The sequence below is a fragment of the Lepisosteus platostomus genome, chromosome 1 (genome assembly GCF_059453375.1).
Source record: "Lepisosteus platostomus isolate fLepPlt1 chromosome 1, fLepPlt1.hap1, whole genome shotgun sequence".
Lineage (NCBI taxonomy): Eukaryota > Metazoa > Chordata > Actinopteri > Semionotiformes > Lepisosteidae > Lepisosteus > Lepisosteus platostomus.
Genome location: NC_142611.1, coordinates 52,361,905 through 52,383,818, shown reverse-complemented (window position 1 = coordinate 52,383,818; position 21,914 = coordinate 52,361,905). Strand labels below are relative to the sequence as shown.

At 34.9% G+C, this 21,914-nt stretch overlaps 1 protein-coding gene across 3 annotated transcripts in view; it reads right to left on the bottom strand.

The window, feature by feature from the left end:
* LOC148678112 (protein phosphatase 3 catalytic subunit alpha) overlaps positions 1 to 21,914 on the bottom strand; it is a 174,200-nt gene that overhangs the window by 49,307 nt on the left and 102,979 nt on the right. For all 3 annotated transcript variants that reach the window (XM_088631925.1, XM_088631924.1, XM_088631930.1), the window contains exon 3: positions 389 to 513. In XM_088631925.1, the coding sequence (XP_088488051.1) occupies positions 389 to 513 (125 nt within the window). The remainder of the gene's footprint in view (positions 1 to 388; positions 514 to 21,914) is intronic.

The window sequence follows — 21,914 nt, the reverse complement described above, 5'->3', positions numbered from 1 at the left end:
TGAATAACCAACTATGATGAGATAATTCTGTAGTATAGTTCTTAAGTCGGATTAAATTTTTTAAAGGAAATATTGTTATTAAAATCAAAGCCAAACAAAATTGCAATCAAATAGTCACAATTTCTATTTTTGTTAGTCTTTTAGGTAATGAGGGAATACTCAACTTAATAGTCAAATTGTATATTGAAGAGGAATGACTGAATCACTTCAAAGAACCAACCATTCAAAAGTGGGTCATCTCTTTTAGAAAATAAGTTTCCTAACAACATTTTTGACTCTGCACCTAAACTTCACTGAACCAGACAAGGTCTATATACTTTGAATAATGAAAATTCATAGTGCATGTTGGGGTTCAAGACTTTTTTTAAAAAGTAAAAAAAAAACTTACTTCAATACTGAAATATCCTCTGTCCACATAATCCCCTAAAAAAAGATAACGTGTGCTGGCTGGAGAGCCTCCCACCTCGAAGAGCTTCATTAAGTCAAAGAACTGCCCATGAATATCCCCGCAAACTAGAAGAAAAGGGAAAAATGATGGCAATGTTATTGCAATGTTATTGCTTTTATGAGCGGCAGTCAATTGCACACTTGAATAGAATGGATATCCAATGTTTTGTATGAATTGCTATGAAATCATTTTTAAAGGAGTTTTAGCCCCAGAACGAACATTTCGAGTGTTGTACAAAGACCAACAGCTAATACTCATCTCAATACTCTGCATGTCTTTTAACTTTGCAACCGCACAACAATGCTGATATTCACAGCTAATGGCATTCAGTTGTACTGACCAACGTAACGCAAACACTAAATCAGAACTCCAGGCTTGTTTTACTTATGATGTGACCCAGAGCTAAAACAAGAAAACTGGAAAGTATGAAGTGAAACCAATACCTTGTCCCTTGTCATATCTTGCATCTGTGCAAGAAATCAGATGCTTTTACTTAAGTTTTGTCCATTCTGATAAAGTATTCTGATGTTTAACACAATCTCGATTTTCGTCACGATAGACCTTTAAACATTTAGATATGAAAGAACACACAAAACACCTATTACTAAAATATATTATAATATATTGCAATGAAAATTAATTTAGGTGATTTTATGAACGTCAAAGGTATGCTGAAAACTTTTTTTTTTACAAAAAAAATCACAGGTAGAAGAAATGTTCATTTTTTCTTAAAGCTTGGTTTTGTAGTTGCAGAAGTATATACTGTACCTGGTACTAGGCTTACATGTTTTTACACTAAATACTGTTTACCATTAAAAACCGATGTTATAACAGCACCACTGCCATGAACTGTAGAAACATTTTCCCTTTCCTTCATGCTAATACCCTGATGTGCCGTGCAAAGGAAGGACATGCTATGCGGGGCAAGAGGAATCATGTGCTCACAGCTCACCTACTTTATGCTTCTAGGTTGGATTCAGAGTTAAAGTGAACCTTCACCAGGACAAATGACTTTCTTCTAATGAACAGGTGTATAATATCGCAATGCAAACAGTATTATGAGTTTAGCTGTCTAGTAATGTGCCTGCTCGTTTTTTTTCATTTGACATTTTTTTGTAGGTCTCTAAGATTCATTTTCACTTCATATTATTTGTTTCCTCTCTTTAAATGGCTGGCAAGTACTAGTTGAAGGCATATAATCCTTTGTAAACCAGACTTCCATCTGATCAATGGCGTATTCTTCTGGTAGTTTAGACATTTAGAATACATTTTTTGCATTGTAAAATATCCATCCATCCATTTTCTAACAGCTGCTTCCATTTTAGGGTTGCAGGGAAGCCAAAGCCTATCCTGGCAAGCAATGGGCACAAGGCAGGATGAATCCTGGTTGGGACACCAGTCCATTGCAAGGTAGACACACAGACACAAACACAAACACTCACACCAGGGCCAATTTTTTACAAGTCAATTCACCTACCAGTATACTGTATCTTTGGACTTTGGGAGGAAACCAGAGCACCTGGAGGAAACCCACAAGAACGAGAGAATATACAAACTCCATGCACATATCAGCCCAGGAACTGAACCCAGGACCCCTGTGCTTTGAGATGGCAACGTTTACCACTGTGCTAACATTCCGACTATATTGGAATATTTATTTAAGTGCTTTTAAAGCTTGACTGCAAAAGTGGTGAAGTCTGGTGTTTTTCAGGTGCTTTTTTGTACACTCCAAACACTACCCCAAACACATTTTTCTTTTATAATGCGGGTGTTTTACTACAGTTTACTGGTTATATTAAAAGCCCCATAAGTATGCATAAGTACGAACAACAACTTGGTTTAGTTTGGACTAGTTTAAAACCACAAAAATAATTTTATTCATGGTCTTGTTCAAATTAAAATCTTTACGTGAGAAAAAAGCAAGAATGATGCTCCCTGGTGTCCAACTCTTGGTTAACCATAGTTTTTCAACAGTTATCTACTTGGAAGTCTGGTACTGAAAGTGTTTTTTAAGAAATATATACCCCAAATTCAACTCTGCTTCTTTCTCCCTATCCACAGTGAAAGCTAACTCCAGTGCAGTGAAGCAGAATATTTTAATGAAGTGCAGAAGGCCAAAAAAAGGAAAAAGCTGTGCTTCTGCCATTCTCCTTACACAGAGACAGTGAAAACAATCACAAAATTGTTACAAAATTACTGTTACTGTGATAATCTAAAAGACTAGAATACCACCATCCTAGGGTCTCTGTACTAATTAAAAATATTTTGCCTTTAATAAAGAATATTATGTGCTCAAAACATTTACAGAAAATTTAAAATCTTGTCCAGAGAATGTAAAAGCCAGATTAGGAGTGATACATGGTTTCTTCCAAACCCATCTATCGCTGCTAGGTTATAACTAGGCTCCTAGACACTATCCATACTTTGCATACCACTGTCTTACATACATTTAAATTGGAGTGCACATAAATATATTACTTTGATTCAACACCATTTTTGCAATATTATATTAGCAGATTCACACAGGGTAGACGATACTCAATATTTCAGTCAACGCATTACTAATAAGACAGGGTTGTCAATTCCAGGTTTTGATCCGAACAAGGCTTATTTATTTAGAAACTTACTCAATGTTACAACTCTCTCATTTTTAGGTTTTTAAATCAGAAAATGTTTTGTAACACTAGTTGAAAAACAATATAGATAGAAAGCAAAAAACACGTTTAGCACCTACTATAACATATAAAGGCCAATTATGATTTTCTGAAAAATCGCTAATTTGTCTGGATAACAAAAATGAAAAAAAAAATTGAAGACTCTTGAAAAACTGATGAATTATTTATTTCTATTTGGGTCTGCCAGATAAAAAAGGTATCTTCTTTTTCAGATTAAAAAGGAGCAGTGAAGGCCTTTTATGTCATGCATGGCCTGAATGGTGGGACAGTGTATCTCTAGGCAAAATGGATCAAGCATAAGACTACTCAATATTTAATGTAACTGTTGTTTCAGCTAATATATTATTAATTTTGTCAATGAAATTTAATTCATAGGAGTTGCTTTTATGGTCATATAATCTGTAGTGTTGTTCTGTGTTGTCCTGTTCTGGTTATATTGCTTAATTTTGTACCGCATCACACTATAATTTTAAAATCTTATTTGTATAAATAAATGTACATACTGGAAATCTTATTTTACTCACAATGCTTACAATAAAGAGCATAAATACTGATGTGTTCAAGGGTTGGATTAAATCTAAACACCATAGGCTAATGGAAAAATTTGACGTTCTTGTATGATAAAAAAAGGAAAAACATAAAAAAGTGATCTTTAAACATAACAAATATTTTACAATTGAATTGTTGGGGATGTAACCATACATTTAAGTTCAACAGTACTGATCAAATCCGAGACAATTCTAGTAGTGGTTTGCTCTTTGTGCAAGGTCATTATGAGTTTATACATTGTGCGAGTGACACAAGACTCAGCTGTGATGAGCAGATGTTCAAATATGAGCAGAGGCATTGCCTATTCAATGCTCTCCAGACTTCCAGCAGGTTGATGTGATGGAACTGCTCATTCTTTCGCCAATCTGGCTGGTTAACTTGGGTTCTACTGGTTTCTGGGGGTACAGGTTGCACTTGGGTGCAGGAAAAACACTTGCTCTCCCAAAGCTCCAGTTTCACGACATTGGATGGTATGATTAAGGACAATGAGGATGTGATTGTGGCCTCTGGATGTCTTTGGCAGGGAACTGCCTAAATCTATGTGCACACAGGTTTGGGTCTAGCCAGGTGAGATTACATTCTCATATGTAAAAACACAGCTGTATTACTCTACCCTGTTTCTTATCTCCCTTAAGCACTCTCCAAACAGGTAGCTACGGACCTGCTGTATCACGATATTTTCATGTTTCTGGGGATCTACAAGTTGGTAGCCTTCCCCACCATTAATTGCATACAGAAAGTCATTATTCATTAAGAAAGAGATGGTACATTTTCCTAAACCCATCAACTGGCATCCTATTTATAACCTGAGCCCAAATATATCTCAAAGTGAGATCCTCAAGTTGGTCGCTTGAGGTTTCAAGCGAGGAGTCACTCTCCCAGTCCTCTTACAGTTCTTGCCAGACTGGTAGGTTGAGTGAGACTGAGGTTCCAGCTTCCTCTGCTTTCCAGGATTCATGGAAAAAGCTGCTTAAGTGTATAGTGTCACACTGTTTCTCTGTTTTAGTGCACACTTCCTCTGTTTTGGCCTGTTTTCCTTTGGTCCTGACTATAGTTTACTGGGAGCTCCTAAGTTATTTGGCTGGCACCACTAACTTCTGGATTTCAAGGTAGCTATTACAAAGACCCTGAGTTTTAAAGGAATGATCAGGTTCTGGGCCATTTCTCTCTTTTGCACATGAGGTTTCCAACAAGGATTGGAAGTCTGGAAAGTTGTCTTATCATCATGGAGTGACGTACAATAGTTATCACCCCCTCACTAAATCTACTGGGCTTAATCCAGAAGATCTACCTGGCCATGGTTTACTTCCATTGACTGCTGGTAAAGCCTGTTAGTTAAGTAGCAAGATCTCTCCAATCAGGATCACTGCACTGGCCAGGTCCACAAGAACTTGAATTTTCCTTCCATTTACTTGGATGGTCACCTAAAATGTCTTAGTTGGGTTGTTTCAGTGACTAAGAGAAGAGGCCTGGTGTTCATTAAAGAGCACCCCCAAAACTAACAAATTGTGCCCTAGCAAAGGTTGTCTTTGGAGAGGGAGAGGGTTTCCTTGCTGCTTTAACTTAATTTAAATTTCTGGGGAATGCTTCCCCTATTCTGAAATAAAGGGTCAGTCACCATTTAAGGTAGGTAGAGTGATGGGGAGTCCTGCTGAAATGCACAGTGAGATGGTGCTATAGTGGACTGTCAGTAGGACCTATTTCAAAGGCGTTCAGCCAACTAAATTGATTATAGTCACTCAATGCAAGATTACTGTTTGGTTGGGTTAAGTGCAGGGAGGACTCACTAAGAATGAGAAGGTTGATCACAGAACTCACCCTGTGCTCAGATACCATTACTTATTGAACCCTCACAAGCAACATTTTTGTGTGTATTATCATGTGGCTTCTTCTTTAGACAATAATTAAGTTGCAGGAGGTCTTGGGATCCTACAGTAGCTATTGTTGGGATTTTTTTCCTAAGCTTACCTCAGTATAAATAATCTGTATTCTTTGCCTAGTAGTCCTTTAATTTTTATACAGCTAATATTAAATGTCACTATGTTCCTTGAATCATTTTTGGGTATTTTACTTGAATTTTGAATTCCAAGTTGAATTTCTTATTTCTAAGTTGTATAATTTTGCAAGCCACATAACTCTCGTAAAGCAAAAAAAAAATGGCAAAATGGTATTTAACCTCCCTAATTTTACATCTGAGCACTCTTTAGAAGCAAACAAAAATACAGAAATTCACACCAATATTGAATGTTTAGAAAGGCATAAAGGGGTCATTTAGGAGGCAATACATTTGCATCCCTCTGGTCCGCTCCTTTGCAAAGCTCTTTCAGATTGAAGTGAATCTAAATACTTACTGTACATCATCTTAGTTTACATTTTTTAAAGGTTATATTCTTCAGTGATTGACCTTATAAACAATTTAAACATGCTTATATGGGTGTTAGGCATTAATATTTTGCTTCACTTTGTCCTTTTAAATTCTTTATGTAACTTGCCTTCGAGGGCACTATCACATTCTCAGTGCTCCTAGCCTTCAAGCCCATTAAAATCAGTAACTTTATAACATAGCTGCTACCCTTCCACTTCCAACAGCACACTCAAATTAGCCAACCATGCATTATCATAATTTAGTTTCTTCAGATGCAATCCCATCTGGCCTGCATTTCCTTGAACATTAAATTTTAACTCATTCTTTCTTTCTTGCATCCGATAATAAAGAGTTGGGAAGTGCTATAATTTAGCTTTGTTCTGACTCAGCAAAAAGTCCAAGTGTTTCTATTTCATCTACAGTTTCTATCTCATCTACAGTGTTTTCCTTCATTGTTATTATCAGTCTATTTATTACTTGTTTTAATATCTGCAATATTTTATTTACACATATATATTCAGCATACAACACATACAACTCCTTACATATACTTTTAATTGTAAACAATGAAAATCAATGTTTCATTAGTCTGTACAATCTACATGCATTTGAGTCTATCATCTGATTTTGTGATATATTCATTCTCTTGCAATATCTCAACATTTATCATTTTTAATTTAGTAACTGGACTGTTAGCAATGAAACTACAGTAAATATATGAGCTATTTCAGTTTCTACAAGTGTTTAGATTTTAAAAGACAAATTACCAAATAATTGCATCAACACAAACAATTAACATATTATCTTATATATCTACATGGTAATTTTACTTATTATATTTCACTTACATTTTTGTTTGCATAGATTTAGCATTTTAGAATGAGTGAGTATCGATACCTGGCCCCATACATACATTTCATGAGCTTGAAATGATAAAGATAACATTACTCTTGTGTAGCTTTCTCTCAATGTAAATTATTTTTTTAAGCTACTCGGGGATTTAAAACTATTATGTCATTCTGTACTTCATTATAGAATAAACAAGCCACTTTGAAATTAAAAAATCCAAAGAGATGTAACCTTTGTTCTTTTACTTTTTGGAATAAAACAACCTAGAATTAAATTACTCAGTGTAATTGAAAATTTGCCAATCATACTTTGAAAGATTATTTCTAAAACACAGCACCTTCTTCATTTTTGTGTTTGTAATATCCCCTAACTGTAACCAGTATGAAAATAACATTTTCCAGTAAGTTTAGATTTCAAAATGGATTTGTTGTAGATAACAGACCAACTCAGAGAAGGACACATAAAGAAAAAAAGAAAAATCACATCTATGGTTCTGATAACAGAGTAAAAGTACATTAATAAGAAATGGCATGAAAAGTGGTATAAATGAGAGGAGGCCATTATGCCCATCTAGCATATGGCAATACTGTAGTAATAATACTGATATAACATCCACGACCCCTTGCTATTATTTTGTTTGAGATTTTTTTTTTCTCTTCAAAGACCTCACTTGCACATTAACGAGGTTAATGAGACCGATCTGCAAAGGCAAAGGAAAATCATAATCCTGATGATAATCTCATTCATTTAATAATTTCTCATTCGTGTCAATCGGATTGAATAGGATTCACCATTACTTGACTTCCATATAAAATTCTCCCTTCCCTGCTTTGAGAATGATCGGTTACTTTTCTTGCGTCTTCAAATTAAGGGACACAGTACTCATGCTGGCCTGAAATATTTCCTCTCTCCTTGGAAAAAGCTCAGAGCTGAGGCTTCTAAAGTTCTACCAATTACAAGTCAACTCTGGGGAGCGGGCTTACATTACCTGAAACCATTCTGACCCTTGCATATGTCAGTCTGGAATGACTTTCAGTCACATGGATTTTGCCTGGATTCATGCACAGCTCTCTAGTGGTTTCTTGTGAATAAATAAACTTAAATTGATCTTCTTTAATACCTCAAGTCTATTACACACAGGGTGGGGAGAGGACATTTTTAAATTGAGAGGAAAACATACACAATCTTTGAGAAATAATGGGAAAAAACTATTCTGTTTTAGACTATTATACTTGAATAGGTTACAGCATCCACTACATTGTATTGTATGTGGTCAATACATATTCATAGCAAGGATTACAATGTCACAATTGCCCTTTTTGTTCTTTTGAAGGACTATGCAATTAAGAAATAAAAATATCATGCTGCAGTTAAAAAAGAGCAGCCTTTTCTGACCATGATTTGAAAATATTTCTACACATTACTGCATCTACGACTGTAGAGATGATTGGTATTTTAAAGGTATCTTGGGAAATATGACAGATATAAGGACTTATAATTAAGGTCTCTCAATAGACTTTTGAAAAATAATTTATTGGTGGCTAGTACTTGCGGTTGTGAGTCCCTACTGAAAAAAAAAAAAACATCTCCAATGATTTGTGGAAGCAGATGGATCATAATTTTGATTTTACCATGTTTACACATTCATAATCTTTTTAGAGACATGATATAATGTTGAAATGGCAGGAATGGCCTTTTTGTTGTTTGTTTTTGTCTTGTTTGCCAGTAGACAGCTGCTCGAATGCCTTTACAGTGCTTTGAGTACAAATGATACATTCGTCTCTTCTATTCTTTATTATGGCACATAAGACACAGCAAATGTGAAAAAAAATAATGGGTATAGTGACTGCAACATGTTTCAAATATATTTAAAATTAGTCTTTACTGTTCATAAACCAAAATAAAAAGGCCAATAGAAAATGTTAAATGTAAATTAACTACGATAGAGATTTCTTAAGCAATAAATCTTATTGGCTGTTTAAAATAGAAATTATACTAACCGTATACTAACCGGCACACACTATGGTCAATGTTTCCAGACGTCAATTAACCTAGCAGTATTTTTTGGGATTGTGGGAAGAATCTTGATTACCCAGAGGAAATCTATGCAAGCACGGGAAGAACATACAAACTCCACATAGACTGCACCCCAGGTCTGGAATTGCAATGCTAACCGCTGTGCCACCTTGCCACCTATACTAATCAGTATAGCACACTGAATTTTGTTGCCAAACTCTTCTGCAAACAATTAACCTTATATATATATAATAAAGAGCAACCCACATTGAGCTCATATTTAAAGAACTTTATCTGTAGTGTACTATGACCTATACATCACGGGAAGAATATATACAGTACCTATTTACTTCATGCTCGGATCATGCACCTTTCAATCTGTATGTGAGTGTACTGTATGTATGTTTGTGCGGAAAAAATATCTCAGGAAGATTTGACTGAGCTATTCAAAATCCTAACAGTATACACCAACACCAACCTCTATTTCAAATACAGTAGAGACACAAAATACCAGAGGATACATAGTAATTAAATTCAAGTACATTGAGGACTGAAAACAGGAGCCACTTTTTCACACAAAGAGATGTGGGCGTACAGAACAAACTGCCAGAGCATGCTGGGAATGTTGATCCACAAGAAGCTTTCAGGAAACAACTTGGCTAAGTCCTTGCATCAAAAGGTTACTAGCAAACAAATAAGATCATTTTCACTGACTATTTAACAGATCAGTACATGTTTTTATGCTCCTTGTGCACATCATCTGGAATACTCCAATTTCTAAATGTTAAAATTTAAGTGCTTTTTGAAAGCCATTTGTGAACACATTTACTGTACAAACATTTTAAAAATTAATGAACAAAAACTTTTTAATTATCTGAATCTTACTTCACAGATTTCTTGCTTATCGTAGATGGAATAAAGGAGTAGAAAAGTGTCTTAATTTAATCTACAGAATGGTTTTTAAAAAAACCAATATATAATTTCAGGATATTATTGTGAAATGTTCTGTTCCATTTCTGGCTATATAAGGCAACTGAAGTTTCAAATCTAGCCAGATTAAAAAAAAAGTTATTGACCGCCATGGATATTATTTTGATAATTTCTAGAGTGGTAGAAAATAATGTATAGAAATAATGTCTGCACACCTTAATGTGCTCATACACAAGCAGCCAAGTAAATACACTCTAGCAGCTGACCATCTCCATGGAAACATTGCTCATTGGCATGGAAACTGTCTGTCACTGGCTCAGTTAACAAAAGAAATTTCATAAGCTTTTCACTGAAGACAGAAAAACAGGAAAAACCCTTGTATAGCAAGTACGCAGCTACATTTCTCTCATCTACAGACTCAAATATGTCAAGTTTTGATAAGCTTTTATTTTTTATTTTTTAAAACTACCAACATATCACTTTTTACTTTTTGACTGAAAAAATATAAAACTACAGAGATTCCAAAGATCCTAGTAATGCAGCCCATACCTTATAGTCAGCCAACAGCAGATCATAAAAAAATAATATTTGCAAAGATGCAAGTGCAGTTGTTAATAATAATAATAATAATAATAATAATAATAATAATAATAATAATGATGATAATGATGATGATAGTGATGGTGGTATTGGTAGTTTTGACCTACTTAGACCGTAAGACAGGGTTTGCAGGGTTTTTGCCTCCAACGGCTAGGCATTTCTGTACTAAAACAGTTACTAGTTAAGTTTAATTTACACATTGACTACAATCCAACATTTAAAAGCTTTATATTTAAGCTGCAATTGCAATTAAATGGACAACTCAGTTGTGCTTACACAATAATTCATACATATTATTAATAAAAAGACCCGAAAACAAGAAAAAACTGAATTTATCAAATAGGATATGACTGTATTCTAAATTTCAGAATCAAACCACAGCTGAATGTGAATTATAGGAGTGTGTTTCTAAGATGACATTACAAAGGCTATGGGATGGACTGACTATGCAGTACAGGCATAGCTATACAAAAACAATAAATGAAGAAAACGACATATACTTTAGAAAAAGAATGATTTTTTCAGCAGTAACACCAATCTTCAGTTCTGTGAAATTATTTTAAAAAACACAAAAGGCATTAAATGAATCCTTGTCAGCAATCTTTATTCTGTTTTAGCTGGATTTCTGACTTCAGTTTGGCTCTAGTCAGGTGTGAAGATGATGTGCATCAGGGACAGCTCATTCCACAGAAGGATAGAGGCAATAGACTATGCTGCCCATTATCAAGTGAATCCATAATACCTATATACAAGGAGAAGATAAAAACAGCCACTGTATTTGACATTAGACTGAGAGAATCTTATTTCAGAAAAACATCATCACAGAATCCTAATGACAAGCATTTTAATGTCAATTCTAAAATATCAACCTCCCATACCATATATTGGATTTCCACGATTAGGTTGACTAATAAAGACTGGATATAGCATGTCAAATGCTAAAACAAGAGCCATACTTATTATGGTTTTAGGGTGAATGCAAATTAAAAGAATAAAACAAACATAAGAGGATTTAAGGGTGCTGGATTAACGGGCACCACTGTACTAGCTGCAGCTAATGAAGAATATATATGATTTAAAAAAGAAAACCGAGGTAAATAACATGCATCCATTATAAAAAGAAAGTTCATTATAGACAGCTACTGTATAAATAATTACATACTATACAAGTTACAATGCCACAAGGCAGATTACAATAAAACTGACTGAGTCACTTACAGTATCAATACTGTGTGTAAACCATTAAAAAAGAAAATGGCAAAATGCCTAAAAACATACAGTTTATTGAGTTTAAAATGCTACATTATGCCTACACTTCACTTCAATACTACACTAAGCAAAAGAGGGTCCTGTTTTCAAAAAGAGCTTTCCTTTAATTAAAGTAACCAAAAGACATTTACAGTACTACACATTTTTATGATAATACAGCTGAGCAGTCAATACATAGACTCTGTTCAAATACAGAAAACAGGATAAAAATTATGCGCTCACTTCAATGTCAGCTCTGCACATGGTTACTGCCACCACATTAGCAAGACTTAAAAGTAATAAGGAGGGAAATGATTTTGTTAAAATACTGCAGCAAATTCAATCAAATTCAATCTTCAAACACAGGTTCAACTTAAATATGGGTGCAGTATACTGGTGAGAAATTACATTACCTCATATTAGGGTGATAACACCTAATCTTCTATTACACCCTGGCTATAGTGTATAGAGCCTATCCATGCATTCGGTATTTCACACTCTAGGTGCAACACACAACAAATCTGACACCTACGCTCGACTCTGTGTTTATATACTGTAGCAGCTGAAGTCCTGTACATCTGGTGTCCTAGTTATGTGATTGAGGAATACAGCATTGTAAACCATGCAGTCAGGGTTGGGAAATGGATTTCTCCCTCTAATCAGATTCTGGAAGCAGGAATTGCCAATGCATGTAACCTGATGCAAATACATGTCAAATCCAATCTCACTACCACTAATGAAGCACTCAGGCTGCATTATGTTTTGGATGCAACGTGCAGGTCTGTAGAATTTCTGCTGTGCCTATGTGAGTGTGATCTGTGGTCAGAAGGGTGACCACAGATCTTTCTGTAATTCAGAAAGGAGGTTTTCTGAATTAACTGCGTATTCTACACATTTGTTATAAAACCTTTGCGGACTACAAACTCATTTTCAGCTCTGACACAAAAAAAACATTACCCTCGGCTCAGAAATGGCAGCGCAGAGAGATATTCAAATGATCCGACTCATGAAAAAATTCTCACCACTCCAAATCTGTAGATTGCTTATGTGCAGTATTGGAGGACCAATCTCTGCTTCTTTCTACACACCGGGTTCAGAGAGATGCAATGAGTACAACAGCTGTGAATTAGAAAAATGAGGTGTGATTTACAGCACAGTTGTTACCATTTTCAGTGGCTAAAAGCTGAAAATTGGAAAGCACTTGCAATCTAAGCAATGCATTGCTGCCTTAATGCATCAGGATAATATAGAAATATTATGAGGAATAATTTAAAATCAAATTCCATCCTGACAGGAATAAATTACACCAGCACTTTCTAAACATGGCCATTTCTTTGAGCAAGTAAACATACAGTATGTGATGACAGGGACATCACACAGGATATAAAGATGTTACGGTCTTTCTGCCCTTTAAAGCGAGAGCAGTATAGAGATTAGGTTAGAGCTCTAGATTCCATATCAAAGGTGGTCTTCAATAGATGAGGTTCTGAAGTTAATTGCAATACAGTGTATTACTGAGCACATTGAGCAACATTGATTGTTTCAGTCCACAAGCTTGTAAAAAATGAGTACCAACACAGAAGGTAACCTAGCAATGTACTAGGTTAAGGGTTGGAATTAAGCTTAAATCTTGTGTCACAGTTGAGATTTTACTCAATAATTCATGATCTGTAAATTACAGACTGATTAGCTCTTCACTAAATAACACCTTTTCATTTATAGATTCTATAAACACCTAACAGTCAGATACCCTTCAATCATATCCTGTATATAGTGCCTATACTTTTTTTCTATTTATGTCAATATACATATGTAGTGCACAAAATAAAGTAAATACATTTTAGCAGAGTTGACACCTGCTATTTAAAATATCCACTACAGGTATATTTCTTGTGACTGTTTTACTTTATCAATAATTCTAGTTTCCCACTAGATGTTTAGTGATAGTTTCTGTGTAGTTTTGTGATAATGTCTGAGGAAAGGGCACATTTTGTCTAATATTAGGGAGGGAGTGTTTTGCAAAGCATTCATATCCTCATCACTCCTAATCTAAATTGTGAAATTATGCAGGGTAAAAATTTACATTATTAAAGATATTCAGAATTTGTGACCAAAAAAAATAAAATGTGAAAAGGAAATCGATTTTAAAAAGGGCTGCTTTGATATAAATTCTAAAAGTCAAAATGTCTCCTGTGCCACAGGCACAAATGTGTTTTAAACGAATGTGGGTGGTAAGTGAGTTCAAAATTCCTACGGTGCTACTTTTATTTAGCCAACCCAAACTTCTAGATCAGATATTGGTGTCTCACATAAGGGACTTTCATGGCAATAGCTGTTTTCTAAACTGGCATCATGTGATGCTCCAGTTACGAACATATGAACCCTTTTTTTAAATGCACTTGGTTGTCATTTTTAAAATAATGACTTAACAATGCTATATTCTGGAAAGTAGTCAGCTTGAATCAGGAAATGATTAGATTTTTTTTACCATAAGAAAATTCCAATTAGTCTACTGTATTTTGACCCATGTACCAGATGGTGCACTCAATTTGCGAACCAGTGCAAGCAATGCTCACAATATGTACAATGTATCTTGGAAGTGTGGCACAACCTTGTCGGCAGCAGTGTTGGGTCTGCTTTCATTGTGGTGCTGTAATACCTTGGGTGAATTATTTCATGAAAGGCCCAGGAGTCTTACAACAGCCGATATGACAGACCTCCTTACTTGTCCATCTCTTTTATTTTCTGTAAAATGTTCTCTGCTAGAAATTTCCTGACTTCCAGCTCACTGCCCAATCTGAAGACCGCTGGTTTGAACTTCCTGATCATCACTTTGTCTATATTGGCTCCTCCCCAGTCTCCACAGGTGCACTGAACCATGTGTCGTCATATTCAACCTATCTGTTGCTTTCAGCCTTGAAAAACATCTATATTTTTGTCTGTTTTGCTGTTGTCTCAATTGCTCTCTTGATTATTTTTAACATAATCACTTTTATACTGTTTTGTCTTAGGTTGTGTACAGTAGTATGACTTGGATATTGTGGTGATGATGTGCAGCTAATTTAAAAACAATTGCCACAGACTTTTGTTTTTGTTCCTCCTGGATTTTTCCCATAGAAAATACTAACCTTTGCACCATTTCTCCTATAAGTCTATTAACTTAGTCAGTCACTTAGGCTTTCATTAAGTTGTATAAGCAAACACCCAACCCTAGATCTTACCTGAACACACAAGCTACTGTGCCTTGTACAGCTTTACCACTAAACAATTAATTAAACCTGCATTCAAGTTTTTTTTTTTATTGTTGGTGCTAAGATAATGTAAGCTGGCTATTTAATTTGCTTTACACGCTGATTTCATTTGTGTTTGCTTTACTGTAAAAGTATGCATTTCAGAATGCAACAATTACTTTAAAAACATGCATATATCTCTCTTAAGCACTAAGGATCTTATACTAGGCTACTGTACTGCAGAGGACTCATCGATATGCAAAATATCATCAAATAATGCTGAAGAATGTTCAGAATACTATACATTATGGGAAATCACAATTACATGTTTCACTACAATCTTAATATTCATACATGATGTAGTCATGATAAAAAAAGGTTAAAAATTAATATGAAATTAATACCAAGGTATTTTTCCAACTTGGCAAAAAATAATACATTTTTTGTAAGGCAAACAGTTAAGCTTCCTCTACATTAAATGGTGGGAGTACATTATCTCAAGTGAACTATGCATTGGTCAAACTGCAATAATGTCATAATAATCTTCCTAAACAAATACATATCAGCAGCAGCACTAGGAGGTGAGTAGGAGGCTACATTACACGACTCTGCTCCCTAACCTACACAGGTCATTTTGTAGGCAAAATGACTGAGTTATTAAAATATTAAAAAGAGGGGGAAACAAAGAATGGAAAATAAAATAAAAATCTTGCCAAAGCCTCTGACTTCTAGACTGTAGGTGATTTTTAGTGAGGGCTTAGGAATGATTCAATTCTTACTGTATATGCTCTTCTGTTGCCTTGGGCCAGCAATTGTCTGCACCTTGCATAATTAATAGCTAGCTTTTGGAGATAAATAATTCTCAGCTTGAGCATTGTCATTTGAATTTTTGTCTCAAATTTTAAATATATTTCAGGTTTCCGAATAGTAAGAGCAAAGAATAATGGTGAGGTTATAAAGATGCAAACTGTCTAGAAGAGACACTATATACACATATTCAAAAAAATTATGTAAGTAACTAATGAACCACTCATTGGAATATTTCAAATGACTTTTATGGCAGGGTATGTGATTTCTGATTGTCAAATCAAGAAAATGCAACACTCATTCATAAAAAGGGGGACAGAGCCTCATTCAGAGTCTAAATTACAGCAAAAACCATGTTAATCTAAAGTTGGTAACCATTTATAGAGCTAAATTAGAATAGCAGCTACAGTAAATGAAAATTTTGTTCTATGAGATAGCCAGCATGGTTTTAGAAGAAGTAGATTGTGATATGAAAACGTCTGGTCTAATCCACTACACATCTTGGAATATGCAACTAATTCAGTAGATAACTTCAGATCAAATTAAATATTTTGATTTTGATTTGATAACATGCGATATGAAGCCCTAACCAATAAACCTTAAGATGCGGAATTATTGGAATTTTGTTAAAAAGATTAAAACAAAGTGGATTTAGACTAGAATGAGCACAGTAGTGGAATAACTCCATGATGAATTCTAAGACTGGTGCTCTTTCTAATGCCAATGAACTAGACTCTGAGCAAAAAAAAAATCATGATTGACCTCTTCAGTAATACTCTTCAGTGTTTGTTGCAATAGTTATGAGAAAGATGAAAGATATTGTTGCTCTAGAAGCAACACAAAATAAAAATTTGATTTCTAGGCTGAAGGGAGTTAAAATTTTGGACAGACTAAGGGAAGTGAATAATTTAGCAACAGTGGGAGTCAAGTTGAAGGCCATGTAAAACCAAAAAAAGAGGAAACATAGAGGTTTATGTGAGCCTGGAACCAACTTCCAGGTCATGGGATTGAAGTTGAGATCCTTTAAAAATAGAATTTTAGAACATTAAACTAAACCAAATATGCAAGAGATGAAAAATGACCTCTCAATTGTGAGCCGTATTAACTTCATCAGTGTAAAATAGCCACAGGATAGAGCTGATAAAGCTCAGATTATAGCAGATGAAGACATACCACTTTCTAGTAAGACAGAAGCTAATGATCTTCCTAGTACCGGATTTAGCTTCAAGCCAGAAGAGAATTGAAATAAATAAAAGTTACTTCTGGCAAAACAGCACTTAGAAGTACTTAAGATGCTTTAAGTCTTTGTGAATGAAGGCAATAGGTAAAACCATGATTAAAGAATAAGTCATTTAACTACTGGGATGGCAGTAACAACCTTAAAACCTTTGTGATTTCCTAGTGTGTCTTGTTGTGCATAGCAGCTGATTAAAATAGTGTTTAAACACACCAAGAAGAAAATTAAATTAATGTGAAAAGATCTTTTATTGGAGTGACATGAAACGGTTTCAGTTGAATGAAACAGAAAATTCTAATGATACACAAAAGGGAATACATTTTTTCAGATTATAAGACACAGTGTACCATGTGAATGAGATACTTGATTTGTGAAGTCAAAATTAAAAATATATATTTGTATTTGAATTAGACACTGTGACGAAAGATTGACCAAGGGCCTCAATACACTGAACCTTTTTATTTCATTCAGTATAGATCCTAACATTTAAGAATGGATTTTCTTACTTGTGGAATAAAAAAGCCTTCTTGTGCAATCTGTCTGGGGATGTAAAGACTGGCTTCAGGTCACTCACATGATGGGTCAGAAAACACTTTTACAAAAGACAGCTTAATACTAGCACACAACATGGGCCACACACCTTTAAAATTTATACCCAGGACTAACATTTTCTACAATAAAACAATCCAGCATAACATTCTATCTTTGCAAGCATTAAAATCGTTACATCAATAATAGATACAGTTATGTGAAAAAGAAAGTAAGCCCTACTTTCTTTTTCATATAACTGTATGTATTATTGACATAACGATTTTTATGCTTACAAAGATAGAATGTTATGCTGGATTGTTAGCTGTCAGACAGATGTCCTCACATTTGTCTCTGGAATACTTTGGTATAAAGAGAAGTTCATGGTCAACTCGATGACCACAAGGTGCTCAGGTCCCGTGGATGCAAAACAAGCCCAAATCATCACCCCTCCACCACCATGCTTGACGGCTGGTACAGTATGAGGCGTTTATGGTGATATGCTGTGTTTCGTTTTCGCCACACAAGGCGCTGTGCATGACCAGACATCTCCTCTTTGGTCTCGTCTGTCCAAAGGACATTGTTCCAGAAATCTTGTGGTTTGTTCAGATGCAACTTTACAAACCTAGGCCATGCTGCCATATTCTTTTTGGAGAGAAGGGGCTTTCTCCTGGCTACCCTTCCTTGAAAGCCATACTTGTTCAGTATTTTTCTGATCGTACTGTCATGAACTTTAACATTTAACATGTTAACCAAGGCCTGTAGATCCCTAGATGTAGCTCTTTGGTTCTTTGCGATTTCTCTGAGCATTATACAGTCTGACCTTGGGGTGAATTTTCTGGGACGCCCACTCCTGGGAAGATTGGCAACTGTCTTGAATGTTCTCCATTAGTAAATAATCTCACTTCTCACTGTAGAATGATGGATTTCAAATTGTTTGGAAATGACCTTATAACCCTTCCCAGATTGATGAGCAGCAACAATTGCTTCTCTGAGTTGCTGTTGTCTTTTCTCCTTAACACACACCTGAATGCTCCAGACCACCAAACCGCCAAAAGTTCTACTTTTATAGAGGTGGTCACACTTCCTGATAATATACTAATCAAGTGCATTTGATTAGCAGCACACAGCTGCTAATTACCTTCTTAATTCCTATGGAAGCAGTAAGGGTGTACTTAATTTTTCCCACATGGTTTCTGCATTTTGGCTTACTTTTGTTGAATAAATAATGACATAGTAAAATCCGTTATTTGTTGTCTGTTATCTGAGGCTAGATTTGTATTATAGAAGTTGATGAGGACCAGTCAATTGTTATTTACAGTATGCCCTCATAAGTAAAACCACTGAATTGAGGGTGTACTTTCTTGACTGCATACTACAAATATTACTGAACATCTAGTGGGACACTAACAAATTAAGAAAATACTTTGTGAAAAAGCAACCCATTAAATTATTTCTGCAAAATAATTATTTATTCCGTTTGTTTGGCTGCCTAAATGTTTCAACATCAAAAAGACTTAAATGCAATCACTATGTGTTCTGTAGGCTGAATTTTTTGTAAGCACTTTTTTTTTGGATACTCCCTTCAAAACAAACACATTAGTTAGTTGTCCCTAAAATGTCTCATATCCTTCATGCTACAAAGTAAAAAAGAAAAGTAATTCCGCCTATTCCATCATCTGTAGAATATTACAACACACATGGAAAGAACATTTACAGTTTTTACTTAGAACCTTTTTTAATTCAAACTAGGGCGGTTTAATTAATGTTTTGTAAAATTGTGTACAACAAGCATTATGTATTATGCTCTTATGGAGAAATCACAAGCATCCTAAGAAAAACACTGACTTCTGCTGATGCTGTCCTTGCAAAAAGATCAAGGAGCAGATTGCACACCATGGCCGGTCTCCCCTGGCATTCCCTGAGCAGCACGCCTCCCTTCTTGCCTGGCCATCTGGAGAGCTGGCTTGAGAGTCAGCACAGGGGCAGGAGGCTCAGGAGATGAAACATGTTGAAACGTGGCAAATTCAAAACCACACATCACTCTCTCCCCCTTTTAAATTTTAACTTTGAATTTCTCAATTCATTTGGCCAAGTCCTCGATATACAGTACATGCACATCCACACACCGCAACTGAGAAATGTTTGCATACATTCCTACTCTTTCAATATTAAGTGCCTCAATTCATGCCAACTAAACCACACAGGAAAAATGGACATCATGCATTCCATATTTAAAACGGGTATTAGCAGGTGTAGCTTTCAGTGATACAAAGAACCAGCAAAATATTGTTTGGCAAGGATATCAAGAAAATGTTTTATGTATCATTAAAATTTAGTTAAACATATTATTTTGTTTGAAAGTATTAACTTTCTCTTACTTCCTGCTATGCATTCATTTGTGTTCTTTTCCTTACCTACCTTTGTTACCTTTAGGGATGTAATGCTTTCAACAACAATTTTCAGCTTTAGTTTTCTATTTAGTAGTTTAAACTAGTTACATAAAAGTAAATGGTACAGTAAAGAAAAGTTACAATTTGTTTTAAAAAGTTTCTTTCGGCGATAATAAATTCAAACTGTGCATTAAAACAAAGAATTTTCACACATATCCACATTTAGTAAAAGGTAATTCTTTAAATTCTTTAATTAGTTACAGCATTTTAAAATAATTTAAATTACTGAACAGACAGGACACAACAGGAGGCCGTCCGAGGACGAAATTTCCAAGCCACGTGAATCCATTATCCTTTTTCTGGTTTCATAGGACATGACCGAGTGGTTGGAAGATACTACTGCACATTTCTTTGTTTTATAAAATGTTTATTTTTTAAAATTAATTATTTTAATTATATTTTATTCAATTGTTAAGTTTTTATATAATCGGAGATGGAATTTTTTCTTCCTTTAGTCATTGTGGCCATCAGACATGTATGGACTTACAATCAGTACAGTTAAGCTGAACATCTGAAGGGCTTCTATGAAACACCTACACTACCATTAGTTTAGACCTTCATCTTTTTCAATCATCCAATTGAAAATATTACAGTAACACCAGTCCCAACCAGTTCTTTATTTTTATTTCCTTTGCATCAGCTTTGGATGTTGCAATAAGATTGCTGCTTACTGCATTTTTTTAGTGTTTAGGGTACCTTTTCACTAGTTTTGATGCTTTTTCCTTATTCATTTTTCAGTTTTTAACACCTGTGTTTTGCCATACACTAGGATAATCTAACTAGCCTGTGCAATATGGACAAGAGAGTGTAACTCTTAAACATTCTGCCACCCCTGCCTGTTGCTGGGGAGTAGAAGACTCTGTAAAGCCAAACAATAGTATTAGGAAGTATTATGTACCAAATGCATATCATTAGCTACTGTAGTAGTAAACTGTATCAGTTTAATCAGGGAGAACTGGGGGTGCTGGAGGCATAAGCAGAGAAGCCTGAGTAAGAATAGATGGGCAATTAATGTCTTGTTTGCAGCAAGATATTCACTAGATTCTCTGTACTGTATATCACTGCAGCAAATCTGTATATGTCAGGTCCCATCTTCATCAAAAGAAAACTCCCACAGAAAAGCATAATGAGAGAAACGATGAGCCACCATCTGACATAAAAAATCCTGCAATAATAACTACATAGTATGTCTCATTTGGAATATCAAAGCAAATATGTTGCTTTCTCAAGCATTCTAAATTCAGAATTTCATAATAGAATTAGAAATGTTATTATAAGTTGTGTGTTTTTTTAGATTTTGGTTTATGTACAGTACATACTGTAGGGATCAGAGTGTTTATTAAAACAATCTAATTCATATAAATGATATTGTACAGTCTATACTATAGTTCAATGCCAGTGATTTTCAGCAGAGGCAAAACATTAAAATTCTTTAAATAAAAAGGGTTGTTCCTACCATTTAGGTAGGGAGCACATAAGAGAAGTCGTCTATTTTTGCAAAATCACGTGGTAAAGCAAACTTTGTATAAATTGATATATATATTCATAAGGTTTCCAATTACCACAACACATTACATCATAAAATTCAAAAATCCTTTGGGTGCTCTTTTAAATAATGTGTTTGCTTTTCTGTGGGGAAAAAAAAACATTTGCACCATTCAACACTTTTTTTTAAAAGGGCCCCAGCATGCTTTCAGAGATTCACTGTCTTGATCTTGACCTGCAGTCTTTTAGTCTTTGAGTGTTTTACAACCTCTTGTCATCTCCACAAATTGTGCAGGATTAATTCGCTTATGTAATAGATCTGACATACAGCAAGGCTTATGCCACTACACACAACCTAATGTAAGGCACTTCAGAGAAACGTGGAGAGATGCTAGAAAAATCCTACCAATTAAATAAATGATACTGAATATTATTCAAACAATAAAAAGGATGCATCAAATTTTGCTTGACGAAAACATGGAAAACCATTTTAA